This window comes from Sorex fumeus, unplaced genomic scaffold, assembly GCF_029834395.1.
Source record: "Sorex fumeus unplaced genomic scaffold, SorFum_2.1 ptg000169l, whole genome shotgun sequence".
NCBI lineage: Eukaryota > Metazoa > Chordata > Mammalia > Eulipotyphla > Soricidae > Sorex > Sorex fumeus.
Window position 1 is genome coordinate 4397651 of NW_026606226.1, and position 13632 is coordinate 4411282.

At 46.3% G+C, this 13632-nt stretch overlaps 2 protein-coding genes across 2 annotated transcripts; one reads left to right on the forward strand and one right to left on the reverse strand.

Annotated features, from left to right (window-relative positions):
- Window positions 1-1111: 1111 nt before the first annotated feature.
- RBM7 (RNA binding motif protein 7) lies at window positions 1112-7996 on the reverse strand. Its single transcript, XM_056107528.1, has 5 exons — window positions 7834-7996; window positions 7023-7185; window positions 6767-6857; window positions 4251-4341; window positions 1112-2266 (listed from the first exon to the last, which is right to left on the reverse strand). Exons 1-5 carry the CDS (start codon window positions 7927-7929, stop codon window positions 1862-1864), a joined length of 846 nt encoding a protein of 281 aa, XP_055963503.1. The 5' UTR covers window positions 7930-7996; the 3' UTR covers window positions 1112-1861.
- A 154-nt stretch (window positions 7997-8150) lies between these two features.
- Window positions 8151-8522, forward strand: CUNH11orf71 (chromosome unknown C11orf71 homolog). Its single transcript, XM_056107540.1, has one exon. It carries the CDS (start codon window positions 8151-8153, stop codon window positions 8520-8522), a length of 372 nt encoding a protein of 123 aa, XP_055963515.1.
- The last annotated feature ends 5110 nt before the right edge of the window (window positions 8523-13632 follow it).

Sequence of the window (13632 nt, forward strand, 5' to 3'; positions counted from 1 at the left end):
GTCACTCTTGGTCACTTGCCAATCCAGTGCGTAAGCACTGACGGCAGAGCCCTCATGCCCGGGGCAGAGGCTCCTCTCCCTCCCACACCACTTCTTCCTTCCTACTCTGGCAGCTCTGCACTCACAGGCAAACTGTCTCACTAACAGAAGCCAATTTCTTGAAGCTGTCTGGTGTTCTCCCTTTACACCAAACATTTGCTTACTTTGGTTTCTTCCAACCAGGAGAGACTAAAGTGAAAGAATCTATGGAACTTCACAAAGGGACTCCCAAGGCCTTTTTTTTTTCTTCCTAAACCAGGAACCCAAGAGAATGAGGATAAAGGACCTGACCCAAAGGTCAATCACACAGTTTTCTTAGTGATGTCCACAAATGCTTCCAAATACTATCGGATAGGTAAGACGCCTGACTCAACTGGAAGCAAACCTTTCCATTCAACTGCCCAAGCAAACGAAATGTTCATCTTAACTCGGCTGAGCCATTCATTAGATCGCTTCATTTAATCTAACTTTGCAGAAATCCCTAGAAACCAGGGAGGGAAACTAAATTAGCTTATAGCGATTCAAACTTCCATCCACTCATAAGTGAAAAAGCAAATGCTCCAATAAAAAGGATCTGTACAATCTGGTATTTTAGCATGCTCTTGGGTTAAATAATTAACCTTAGGACACTAGGGCAACTGCTGACTCCAGGTAGGCCGTGAACCTTTTGTGTCCAAGAATTCTCTGAGGCAGTGGTGTTTAAAAAAAAAAAAAAAAGACGCACCTGCCTATGTTTCCAATATATTAAAAAGCAACACATTACGGTACAAATGCTGAGAATCTGAAATCTTTTGAGGTGTAATTTTTTATAAGCAAATTATGTAATGAAAGGAAAATGGCTATTTTGGTACAGAGGAGTGCTGTTAAACAAGATTTTTAAATCTTTAAATCAGAAAATGTTTAAGACAATTCTTTCAAAGGTAATCTGTATAATCACTAGAGCTAAATCTGTCCTTGTACATATATCCTGGGCTCTCTGAAAAATGTTAGAAAGTTTGAAGTTTATGTGAAAGAGGCAGCAATTCAAGGTTTCACAAACCTTTTTCCCCATAAAAAGTAGACTTTCAGTAAAACATTTTACCATTTTATCTGAAAACACATTTTTGTTCTTCACCAAAGGAGGAATTACCTAACACTATTTTTTAATGTTAAAAAAATTCCATTTAGATATTCAACTTCCTGAGTGATTTCAATCAGACATCAAACATGATTAATACGTTTTAAATTTTGGAATAAAACAATGTGTAGATTTATATTTTCAATTAGAGTTCAACTCGAGAGCATGGCATAAAACTTAAATTCTCTAAGTTATATGTCATTTCTCCCAAACTGACCAATAAGCTGTCTCAACAAAATGTAAAATGATTCACTGAAACACTATTTTCTCACTTAACAAAATACTGAGTTATTTCAGACTATAAACTTTTCTATTGTAGACCCCAAAATCTGAATCACTAACAAGAAACCTCCTGCAATACAAAAAGATAACAATTAGTTAAAATATTTGCTTTATAGTACAATAGACCTATACACTAGGATTTCTTCCTCAATTGCTTAAAATGATTAGGAACAGTGGCATTTTCATTTGCATTTCCCTTTCCTCTTCCAAAAAACCCTGAGGTGAAAGGTTATTAATGTCAGTGAAACTGGAACCACGGTTCTTCTTCTTTATGTATTAGTCTGTAGCTACAGGCTATTCGAATTTTATCAGGGAAGGTGGCAACTTGTCAGGCTGCTCTGGATGGTTCTTCGACAAAATACTTCCAGACCAACATTGCCCAAAGGACCTAGAATGACCCTGCCACGTGTCTTTTTGTCACTGTTAGTGTCTAGATGAGCGCCATTTCCCATCTCTACTACTGTCTCTTCTCATGTCATAGTCCTGACTCCAGCCATCGTGACTCCTATCTTCATAGAAGAAATCCTCTCTGCTTCCTCGGTAATGGTGGTCGGGGCCATGCTCAGTGTACCGGGGCTCGCGATCGCTGTAGCGCTGCTCACAGTCAGGGTACCGCTGCTCACGACCATAATGTCTATCTGCTACGTAGGGATGAGAACTCTGTCTGACTTTACGCTGCGCTGCTGCTGGATCCTGGCGCCACTGGGAGCTCGAGGACTGGTTAAAAGTAAGATTGTGGGACTGAACTGATGGGGAAAATCCTGACTGATCCAGATGTGGAGAACCAAATTTCCCACCATATGACATCTGTCTCAAAACACTGTTCATCTGAGGAAAAAAAAAAGGGGGGGGGAATATTTTGATATTTCTACACAGCAAAGCCAACAGGTATTTTTGTCAATTTACCAGATTAAAAAGGAAAAACAAACAAACCAAAAAAAAGCATTCCTGCCTTCATTTAAGTTAAACGGACTTCAAAGTAGTGCAACCCAAAAGCTTTGCTCATTCCAATACATACCTATAAGTTATCTGCATGCCATTACTCCTTGTTGCCAAGAATATAACCCAGAAGGGAAGTCATGCAAACTGATTATAATGCAAAACACTGTGATAAACATACACGAAAAAGAGTATACGACGTATCATTAGCGATCTTTCATGAAAGCAAAGTATAAATCAGAGAATTAAGATTATGCATCTAAGATTTAAAAGAACCAGTAGAGAAGCTGGAGAGTATAGGAGTTAAGCATTGCACAGGTCTGACCCCAGTTTAATCCAAAGGATTGCACGAGGGCTCCCCGAGCTCTGCTGGGGTTGATCCCTGAGCACAGAGCCAGGAGTAAGCCCTTAGCACTGCCACATGTGACACATTCCCCTCTGGGGAAACTTTTTTTTTTTAAATCAAAGGATGTATAGAACTTTTTAAGCGTTTGGTATACCAAGGAAAGAAGAGAACTGTAGAGGCCAAACAGAATGGATTCACGTAACCCTGAAGGGGAAAAATTATAGAGCTCATAAGCAGTGAATCAACGGAAACAGAAAGGCTTACTAGAATCAGGTAACAAAAATCCCTATGACCTAGACTACAATTTTTGACTTTAACTTCCAAACCATGAAACTCTGGGAGGTTAAACAAGGTTAGAGCCTTGATGTTAAAATGGTGTAAGGGGCAAGAGCAATGGCACAGCTGGTAAGGCATTTGCCTTACACGTGGTCGACCAAGGTTGGATCCCTGGCATCCCATATGGTCCCCAGAGCACTGACAGGAGTTATTCCTGAATACAGAACCAGGAGGAACCCCTGAGCATTGCTGGGTGTGGCCCCAAAGCCAAAAAATAAACAAGGCATGAGATGAATGAGTAAAGGTAAAAACAGAGGTGGGTGGCCGCTTACTAGACCAGTGGCTCCCAAATTCTGCCTACATGTAGAGATATTGGCTGTTGATGTTTTTAAAATGGTACGGGGAGGCTTGCAGTGAGGGAGAAGCAATATGTATATGTATGGTATCTCTGAATGGGTTTTCAATTTTACTTGATTTACTCATATGTTAACTTTACTGTAGCACTGTCCTCCCACTGTTCATCGATTTGCTCGAACAGGCCCAGTAACGTCTCCATTGTGACACTTGTTACTGTGTTTGGCATATCGAATACGCCATGGGGAGCTTGCCAGACTTTGCCGTGTGGGCGAGATACTCTCGATAGCTTGCCGGGCTCTCCAAGAGGGGCAGAGGAATCAAACTCGGGTTGGCTGGGTCGGCCACGTGCAAGGCAAACACCCTACCTGCTGCGCTATTGCTCCGGCCCATTAACTTTACAGACCCTCAAAATACAAAAGACACAAATGTCACAAACCAACTGAGATTTCGGCAAAAAGAGGAAATGGAAAAACAAAAATCAATGTTAAGTAAAAGCTTTACATGAAGGACATTATGACTGGACACAAGATGAAACAGCCAAAGGTACCTCATACTTTAAGGCTGCCTTCTGGTAATATTAGAAAAATGGCAAGTTTGAGAGGGAATTGGTCCCAAGGACTACAATATCTTAAAACACAAAACTCTTGTCACTCAGCGTTAAGTTGTAAAAATGTTAAAAACTGAACTTTCAGTACTCCACCTTCTAAGAACTGCTAGAAAAAAAAAAGTAATAGTTTGTAATTTTTAAAATTTAAGCTTGATGAAAACTAAAATCTAAGGATCATGCTAGCCTAACTGCATTTAAGAATTTAATCATACAAAAAATGCAATTAGGTAGATTTTTGCCTTTTTTTTTTTAAAGCAACTTCAGTTAAAAAAAAAAAATCAACCTACCACTGCTTGTCTCTGAAAATTTTCTGGAGTTGAGAAAGATCTCTGAATTATCTGTGCTGAAGGGGACATGTTATCCACAGTCCTTTCATACCTGTGAAGAATAAGCAAACCAACAATCATTCATTCACCAAATATTTACCATTTGGCAATCATGAGAAATACACCAAAGGCAGAAATGAACAAGACTTCTGTGAGCTGCTCCCACAGGGATGGGGGAAGGAAACAGTTTCACATGATCACAGGAATATAAAGGAGGAATGAAGAATTAAGGACAAGTGAGAGGGAAGGGGCATTATTCTACCTTGCCAGTTCCTGGTTCCTTCAGATCTGACCTTTCCGAAAAGGACGGAATTAGAGCAGGAGCTGCATAACAGGATTACCAGGAGGCAAAACACTCACCCAAGGGAAGGACTCTAAAACCTCAGTACAGACTCAAGCAAACTAGAGCCCAGAGGGCCAAAGGGCCAGATCATCAAGTTGTATGGGAACACAGCCATGCTCTCCCCTCCCCAGCATTGTTCAGGAAATGCTACAATGCCAGAGAAAAGAACTGTGTGACCCATGAAGTCTGGCCTTTGGGAGGGGGAAATCTGTGAATCCCTCCATTAACGTAAAGGCTTAGATTTAGAAACTGAAAAGGATCTGATTGGATATACGATGAGTGAGGAAAAGATTATCCCTCTAACAAAAGTTAGAATGTAGATTTGGCATTTGAGCAACTGAGTAGTTACTACTGTAAGAAGAAAAAGGCATGAGAGATAAGGAACTAAAATTTCTGCAACATACACGGGATAGCCATTTGTAGGACTGAAAGCTTATGGCCCATTTCCTATGTGCTAGAGGAAAACCTCTTAAGAAGGATGCTACATACACCTTTTTTACAATATTACTTGCTTATAATTTCACCTTCCTCTATCTTTTCACCTCTGTTCATCTCCTTCCAGCCAGCTCTTGTCACTCCGAACCCAGACCATACAATCTACCGCAACCAATAGCTTCTTGATTGGTCTACTTTCACTCTCACCTTCTCTTATCCAATGCCCTGTTCCAACTGACAATTCTTCCGTGCATATCTGATCTGATCACTACCCAACCGAAAACATGTCAACATCCTCCTACTGCTCAAGTTCCCAAATACTAATTATGGCTTAAAAAAAAAAAAAAAGCCTGAACCATCCAATATTTACTATTTACTTCTAGGACATCACCAATCACACTCCATTTCTCCTGTGGTATAATCTAGGAATACTGGCCTCTTAGAGTTCACTCAAGTGACTTCTTTAGAGAACTCTAGTATGCATCGTCCTCCAGACCAACGGCTCCCCGGGACGGATGGTTGCCGCACACCACACCATCCCAATTTGAATCCCAGCTCCACCGTTTGTGAGCAATCCAACTTGACTAAGTTCCCTCCCATTCTCAATTTCTTTACATAAAAACTAAATATAATAGCTCTGATATGTCTCATACAACTGCCTCAAAGAATAAAGGAGATGACGAGATGACCAATGCAAAGGACTGGGCGAAGCGGCTGAAACGGGACAGTTAACTCTTTCTCAGGTGAAGGCAGTTATACAGCTCTCAGACTGAGCAGGCAAAACCTGTCAGCGATAACCAATTACCTTCCCCCACGCAGAGAAAATTATAGACGCAAAAGCACCTTTTCTTTCTTTCCTTTTTATTTTTTGGGGCTACACCTGGCAGTGATTCCTGGCTGAACACTCAGGGATCATCCCCTAGACGTACTATGGTGACGGGAGTTAAACGCAGGTAGGCTGCAGGCAAGCAAGGGTCCTACCCTCTGTACCGTCGCCCCAGCCCCTGACTGCATTTTTTCTAACCCTCAGCAGCCTGCTGAGATTTTATAGATAATGCCACTTTTCATTACAAATGAAAGGACGGAATCAGAGAAAAAGACTCTAACTTGAAATTACGCAACTAGAGGCCAGAGCAATACAACAGCTGGGGGTCGAGCAGGTAGGGCCCTGGCTTAGATCTCAGACCCCAAGCCATGCCCCCTCCCCAGGCCCCCTGGGTTATCTGCTGGCCCTCAGGGGTAAGCCCAGAGCACCGTAGGGTGTGGCCCAAAACAAAATTTACACAACTGATAACAGGCTTAGAGGCGGTTCTAGCTCCAGGGATCTAACTCGACAAACTTAATGCAACGGAAATGTTTACAGTACAAGTCACAACCAGTTGGTGGCCATGAAACTAGCATACTTTTTTAAGAGAGAAAAGAAGTTCCGTGGCAAGGAGTCAGCATAAGACAGGAATGAGAAATCTTGCTTCAGTCCTATGCCGCTGATGTGCAGGTGATTTAAAAACGTAAGTGATACTCACGTTCCTAACTTAGGAGACCATAAAATGGCCTGTAGTTCCCTTGGAATACAAAAGGTAAATGGAATCCAAGAGAGGAATCACAGATTATGACATAGAAGATACCAGGGCGTTCTGGGATGAACGTGAGAAAATTCCCAGTAAATGTGACAATTAAAGAGGTAAGAAATATTAATTACCTGCTAGGAGATGTGGAGGTGGGGCTTGAATTTCCAACGAGATGTTGGGGATGCTGCGACAAACTGGCATCCTGTGATGCATGGCTACTTCCTAGAATACAATAACCGGGAAATGTCTTCAGGACGCCCCCCCCCAATCCCACCCCCCGGTGGTGGGTCCACCACTGCCCCCCAACACCGCAGCAAACCTCACCCTCCCCCCCCACCCAAAAAACAAAAACAAACAAAAAAAAAAAAAGCACGACCGCCTAGTTACCCGATCTAAACTGAATCTTGATCGGCCGTCCGAAAAGTTTTATCCCGTTCAGCAGATTCATGGCGTAAGGGACGGAGACTTCGTGCTTGAAGTTCACGAACGCGAACTGCTTGGGTTTCCCGTCCTTGTCCTTGGGGATTTTCACTTTGACCACCGGCCCGGCCTGCGGAACAAGAACCGGGTTTGGGGAGTTTCAGGGAGGCCAGCCCAGCCATCGCGCTCCCCGTTTCCGCCTTCCTAAACACAACAAGGCCTCAAAAAATAAATAAATAAATGAATAAATAGACAAAAACGAAGAGGAGGAGCGGAAAGAAACGTCGGCAGGCATTCCTTCAAAAACGCAGCAACAACAACAACGGCTGCTCCAGGACTGCCGTCCAGACCCAAATCAAGACCCGGTCCGGGGACCACGGAGTCACTTCAGCGGAACTTGGGGCGCTTCTTCGGGGGGTCGGGGGCTGGCGAGGGGGAAGGGGGAAGCCCCGGCCCATAAAGGGGCAGGAACCACCCCCCGTCGCCCGCTTCTAAGCCCGCCGCGCGCCGAGACCGACGCCACCCTCGGCCGCCGCTTCCGGGGCCGCTTCCGGGCTCCCCGTCAGGCGGGCGCCGGGCCTAGCGGCGGCGGCGGCGGCGGCGGCGGCTCCCCCGAAAACGCCCCCGGGGCCGGGGTCGGGCACCCCCGAGCGTAGGCGCGGGCGAGCCCGGACGCGGGCCCCGTTCCCGGCCCCCCGGCTCGCTCGCTCGCTCGCGGCGGCGCGCCGGCCCGGAGGCGCGGGAGGGCGAGGCCCGGGCCGCCGGCCCCGGCGCTCACCTGGTGGAAGAGCTCGAACAGGAGCTCCTCGGTCACCTTCGTCTCCAGGTTGCCCACGAAGAGCGTGCGGTCCGCCTCGGCCGCCGCCGCCCCCATGGCCGCCGCGCTCGCTCCCGGGAAGGCCGCAGGGTCGCGCCCCGCGCACGCGCGCACGCGCCCACGGCGCCCCCGGCGCGCCCCGGCGTCGGCGACGTCAACGCGCGCCGCGCTCGCTCGCTCGCTCGCCCGCCCGCCGGCGGGGGTGGCCGCGCAAGGCTCGCGAGAGCGCGCGAGAACGGGCGAGAGGCGGCGGCCCTGGCCCTGGCCCCCGCTGGGAGATGGCCCTGGCCGCCGGCGGCGGCGACCGGCGGGACGCGGCGGCCCCCCGCGCGCCTCGCGGCGGCGCTGACCTCGACCCCGCCGCCCTGGCGCTGGCCCTGCTCTCCGGAGACGGCCCGCTGCTGGCCCGGCCCGCGCCCCGCGCCCCGCGCCCGCCCGACCGCCCGCGCCCGCCCGCGCCGCCCCGCGCCGCCAGCCGCCGCCGCCTCCGCCTCGTCCCGGGGAGGGAGCCCGACGCGGGAGTCCGCGGCCGCCGCGCCCGCTTCTCGCCCTACGCGCCCGCCGCGGACAAGCCCGACCTGCTGAGGAGCGTGTTGGAGCGGCGCCTGGCCGCGGCCCGGGGAGCGCCCGCCGCCCGCCCGCCGGCCTGAGCCCGCCCCGGCCCCCCAACAAGGCCTCTGAAACCCGCCTCGGGCCAGCGCTGTCGTCCTTTCGGGAGCCCGCGTGCGCGTTTCCTCGGGCTTGCAACCCACGCCCCGCGGTGGTGTTGGGGGAGGGGGCGCGGAGCCGCCCGCGGGGCTTTTGCCCTCCAGGTGCCTCTCTGGCGCCCAACGAGGGGCTTGGGGACGCGAGGGCACCCACCCCCCACCCCTTCCAGACGGCAGCGATCCCTTTGCGCCCCTCTTCGGGAGGTCCGCGCGACCCCAGGTAGAGATGCTGCCCCTAGATGGGTACCAGTCCCCTCGGCCTGCTGCTGGTATTTCGAGTTCCCTTCTCTGCCTCTTTTCCACGCCAGGCTATTCCGTTTCCCTTCGCTTCTAATTCGCAAAAAAAAAAATCCTCGGGTTTTTTTTTTTTTTCACTTTCCAAATTTCTCTCCTTCCACCCTTGTCCCAACACTGGCTCTCCCATCTAGCCCCTGACCTTCACTCTCTTCCAACGCCTCCGTGTACTTTTTCTTCCTCCTGCAGAGTTACAAACTCCAATCCCAAACCACGCTAAATAAGACCAAAGCAAAATCCGAAATAGACCGTCACACTTTAGAAAAGAGGGAGCTTGCCAACATTTATCTTTGCCAAATGAATTTTACCCTTTTATTTGTCCTGTGATTGCTTGTACTGACCCCCCTGACTTCCTCCATCTCCACACAGTGCCGGGATGTAAGGATGAAGAGCATGGTTTCTTTATCCAAGGAAGCTTCCCCACTCTGGCATCTTAAGCTTCCTGGTTTGTCTTTACTTTTCCAATCTGTCCATGGTATTTGAAGTGCTGTGGGGGCACCCGACTAAGGAATGCCATCCAGGAGAGTAGGAATTGCAGATGCAAAGGTGATGGCCACACCCGACTCAGTGCACTGTTCTGGTTCTTCTCTTACCTGGCCAATCCTTATTGGCTGATATTTCTGGTCTCTGAACCACACATTCCCTGAAAGGTGGAGAGCCATCATATGGGAAGTCTCTGGATTTTATGAATGTCAGTTCTTTTCCCAGAGGAGGCTTGTCTCTAGCTCACAGGTATTACTTACTATACAGCATAAAACTGAACCCGTAGCACCGCAGCTTAAGAAGACAGTTGGTAAACAACGTACAGAATTCCATGAGAGGAGGATTGAGAGATCTGGAGACCAGATCACAAAGAAAATAGTTTGAAGAAATGCCTGTTGAGTGCCTGTGCAGGGCCATGTGCCAGGGAGTTCCATTCTTTGCTTCCTGAGAGACTACCTGTGCCTGCCACTACCTATCCCAAACATTTAAAGGATGGTGTGAATAAAATCTCTGCTGTTCTTAGGAGCTTCCCTCGGGCATTTTTCATTTGATTGCTCAGAAACTGAAGCACAGAGGCAGTGGATAGTACAGGTTAAGGCACTCGCTGCGCATGAGGCTGACCCGAATTTGATTCCCACACATGGTCGCCCAGGACCTGCAGGTTCAAAAATACTTATGCACACAAGTAAATTCGCCAAGGTCATAGAGACAGTAAATAATAACACCCTGCAGCTACACAACCAAGGTTCCTCACTTGGATCATTCCACATGGAAAAGGGTTTGAGTGACCATGCTCTCCACTTCAAGGACAGCTAAATAGAAGTCAATTATATATGATAGGTGCCTTAGGTTGAACATTATGAATACACATTGTTGAGATAGCTCAAACTTGGATGCAATAAATTAGAGATACAAGAGTAAGAAGTCAAAGGAGTTTTGTAAAAACAAATGCCTAATGGATATAATTATAATCAAAGGTAATGAATTGACACAAAAGTTCAGATAGAGGCTAAATCCTTTTAGTGAAATAAAGTCAAATGACTTCTTAGATCTTTCCTAGTCATCCCATGATTGTATACTTAAATAGTAGTCAGAGGGGCCAGGAGGTGGTATAAAGGACAGAAGTGCCTGCTTGTATGCTGGAGTCCCAGGCCCCAATGTCTCCGGCACTGCCAGAAGCAACCCCCTGAGCACCAAACTAGGAGTGGTCCTCCACACCCCTTTCCCCTGCCCAAAAACACCCAAGTGGCCAGGAAGACAGCTCAAGTGATAACACACAGGCCCAACGTGTGAGGCCCTGAGATGGATCCCTAGCGCCTCTTTGTCCCCTGGGCACTGTCTCGTACCTTGGTGGTGTGACCCTATGAAAAATAAACTTGATTACAATTAGAAGTGGAAAATAGGGTGAAGGGACTAAAACCTAAAAAAATGAGTTCTATAGGACCACTGTCACTGTTCTCCCGTTCTTCATCGATTTGCTCGAGCGGGCCCAATAACGTCTCCATTGGAGACTTTGTTGTTACTGTGTTTGGCATATCAAATATGTCACGGGTAGCTTGCCAGGCTCTGCCATGCGGGCGAGATACTCTCAGTAGCTTGCCGGGCTCTCCGAGAGGGGCGGAGGAATCGAACTCCGATTGGCCATGTTGGCTGCGTGCAAGGCAAACACCCTACTGCTGTGCTATCGCTCTAGCCCTAATAGGACCACATTCACTGCAAAAATTTCAGAATCAGGGTGCTATCATGCTGAGACAACAGGCTTAAAAATTTGCAAATCTACAACTGTACCTCATGGTGTCTCACTAATAAAAATTTTTAAAAAGTGGAAAATTGAAAATCAAAATTCAGGGCTGGAGAGATAGCACAGCAGGTAGGGCATTTGCCTTGCTTGCAGCCAACCCGGGTTCGATTCCCAGCATCTCATATGGTCCCCTGAGCACCGCCAGGAGTGACTCCTGAGTACAGAGCCAGGAGTAACCCCTGTGCATCACCAGGTGTGACCCAAAAAAGCAAAAAAAAAAAAAAAAAAAAAAAAAAGGAAAACAATCAAAATTCTTGTAAAAATGGTGGCTATTTTATATCAATAAATTTTCTAAATGCCAAAAAGAAAAGATGCTTTTCTAGGAAAATTAGCTGGATCCTAACTCAAGACATGGTAGGGCATAAAATACATTTTGAAGCTGAGTCCTTTGTCTGTAAAACGGAATTCTAGTGTCAAAGTGTCCAAGAGTGCATGACTCAGGACAAAAGCTACACAGGGGTCACCAGCCACTGGCACAAGAAGCTGCCCCACAAGGTCCATTGCGGGCCACACAAGGTCACCCGTCTCGGAGCCTGGCATCCTGCCCAGGTGACATTCTTTGTGGCAAGGACTAGGCAGAAAGCTATCATCACCACACAGAACAGGAGGATTTACAAGATAGGTCAGATTAACAGATCAAAGATGACAAACTAACAACCATGGCTGCTTCCAGATGGTGGAGGAGAAGAAAGTTTTCAGGGACCACTTCAGAAGAGCCAGATTACCAAGTTGGAAAACACTTGGAAGCCAAAAGAGATACCGTAGGCTGGTGGGTTTGCAATAAACCTTATTTTCCAGAAGAGGAAAAATAAAAGTGTACAAGAGGATATCACTTTACTGGGAGTCATTCATTTTTGTTTGTTCTGGTGCAGGATCATAAGAGGACCTAAATAACACCATTGTTAAAAGCCAGGAAAAAAAGAAAATGGTATAGGATGTTTTGTTTGACAGAAGAACCTTGTTCACATAAGTGTACTATCATTTACAAGTGTACCATCATTTTAAATCCATTTTAGATAGATGTCTAAATTCTCCTAGTTCTTAATATTACACTGGGGTCCAAAGTACATCGTATGTCTAGAGTCACAAAAATTTGTGGAAACAAGAATCAGCAAGAACTTTATGGTAAAAATACGTAAAGCAAAACAACCTATCTTCCCTAAGAGCAGTCCGTGTTTTTAAAAATTATTAGCGTACATAATAAGTTCTTAATATCAATAAGTATATATGTTATTATTCTGAAATATATCATTTTTTAAAAGTTAAGACAAAAGCTGTCCAGAAAAAGAATAATTTTGTACATTCTTAAGAAGCCATGTAGGGCTAGGGATATGGTAAAGTACACACCTCATTTGTTAGACCCTGGGTTTCCTTTTAAAATAAAAAAGCCATATAATTTCCTGTGTATTTTAATTGCCCTCCATTTCTTATCTAGTACAAAGAAACTGGGTATCATAAGTTGAAGTCTATTAGAATATTTACTTCCTCTATATAAAATTGGTATGCCCAGGGCTTACTCCTAGCTCTGTGCTCAGGGGTTTCTTCTGGTGGTTCTTGAGGAACTATATGTGGTACCAAGGGTTAGCAGTATTCAACACAAGTGCCTTATCTCAGGCCCAAAAGGAGGGCGCATTTGGGTGAGTGAATGACTGCTGATCACCTCAAGTTGCCAGATTTGGTGATAAATCTTAACTTTTTTTAATTTTAATTTTGTTTTTGTTTTGAGTTTTTTTTTTGGGGGGGGGGGTCACACCTAGTAATGCACAGGGGTTACTCCTGGCTCTGCATTCAGGAATTACTCCTGGTGGTGCTCAGGGGACCAATGGGATGCTGGGAAACAAACCCAGGTTGGCCACGTGCAAGGCAAATGCCCTAGGTGCTGTACTATCGCTCCAGCCCCTAAACCTTAACTCTTAAGAGGGGACATACTAAAGGAAGAAAGGGAAGGGGAGTCTTGCAGGAGGGAAAAGCTTAAGAAAAAAAATATTGTTGCATTGGAGATCAAGCCTAGGACCTCACATATACCTGGGCAGACGACATGAACTTTTGATAGTCACAAGGTCAAGTGTCTTGTCAACAAAATTGTATGTGTTTCATTCTTCAGTGAATTTATCCAACTCCCACTGAAGTGCAGCTTTTGTCTTTTCAATTTCCAAGAAAAATATTCTGGTTTTCTTATTACCCAAAGGTGTGTGTGTGAGGATTTATTATCTATTTCCCACCCATACTGCTTAAATGCAGTCCATTTATTCTTCACAATGTAGTTATATTACATTTATATATTATATAATATATTACATTTATTTAATCACTTTTGTCACCTGGGCTGTATCTGCATGTTTTTATTGCCAGTCTCTCCACTTCCTCTTAAAACTATTGCACTTCCAAACAGCTAAAGCATATCTCTGATCACATAACTGCGACTCCAGTGTTTCCGATATCAGATGCTCCTGCTAGTGTGCTTCCCAGAACCTC

Excerpts from the sequence above, each read along its gene's own strand:
- RBM7 (XM_056107528.1), bottom strand. The coding sequence starts at position 7,929 with ATGGGGGCGGCGGCGGCCGAGGCGGACCGCACGCTCTTCGTGGGCAAC. Across the intron at positions 7,186-7,833 it reads TGTTCGAGCTCTTCCACCAG|GCCGGGCCGGTGGTCAAAGT; the intron begins GTGAGCGCCGGG and ends CTTGTTCCGCAG. Across the intron at positions 4,342-6,766 it reads ACCTCCACATCTCCTAGCAG|GTATGAAAGGACTGTGGATA; the intron begins GTAATTAATATT and ends TATTCTTCACAG.
- CUNH11orf71 (XM_056107540.1), top strand. The coding sequence starts at position 8,151 with ATGGCCCTGGCCGCCGGCGGCGGCGACCGGCGGGACGCGGCGGCCCCC.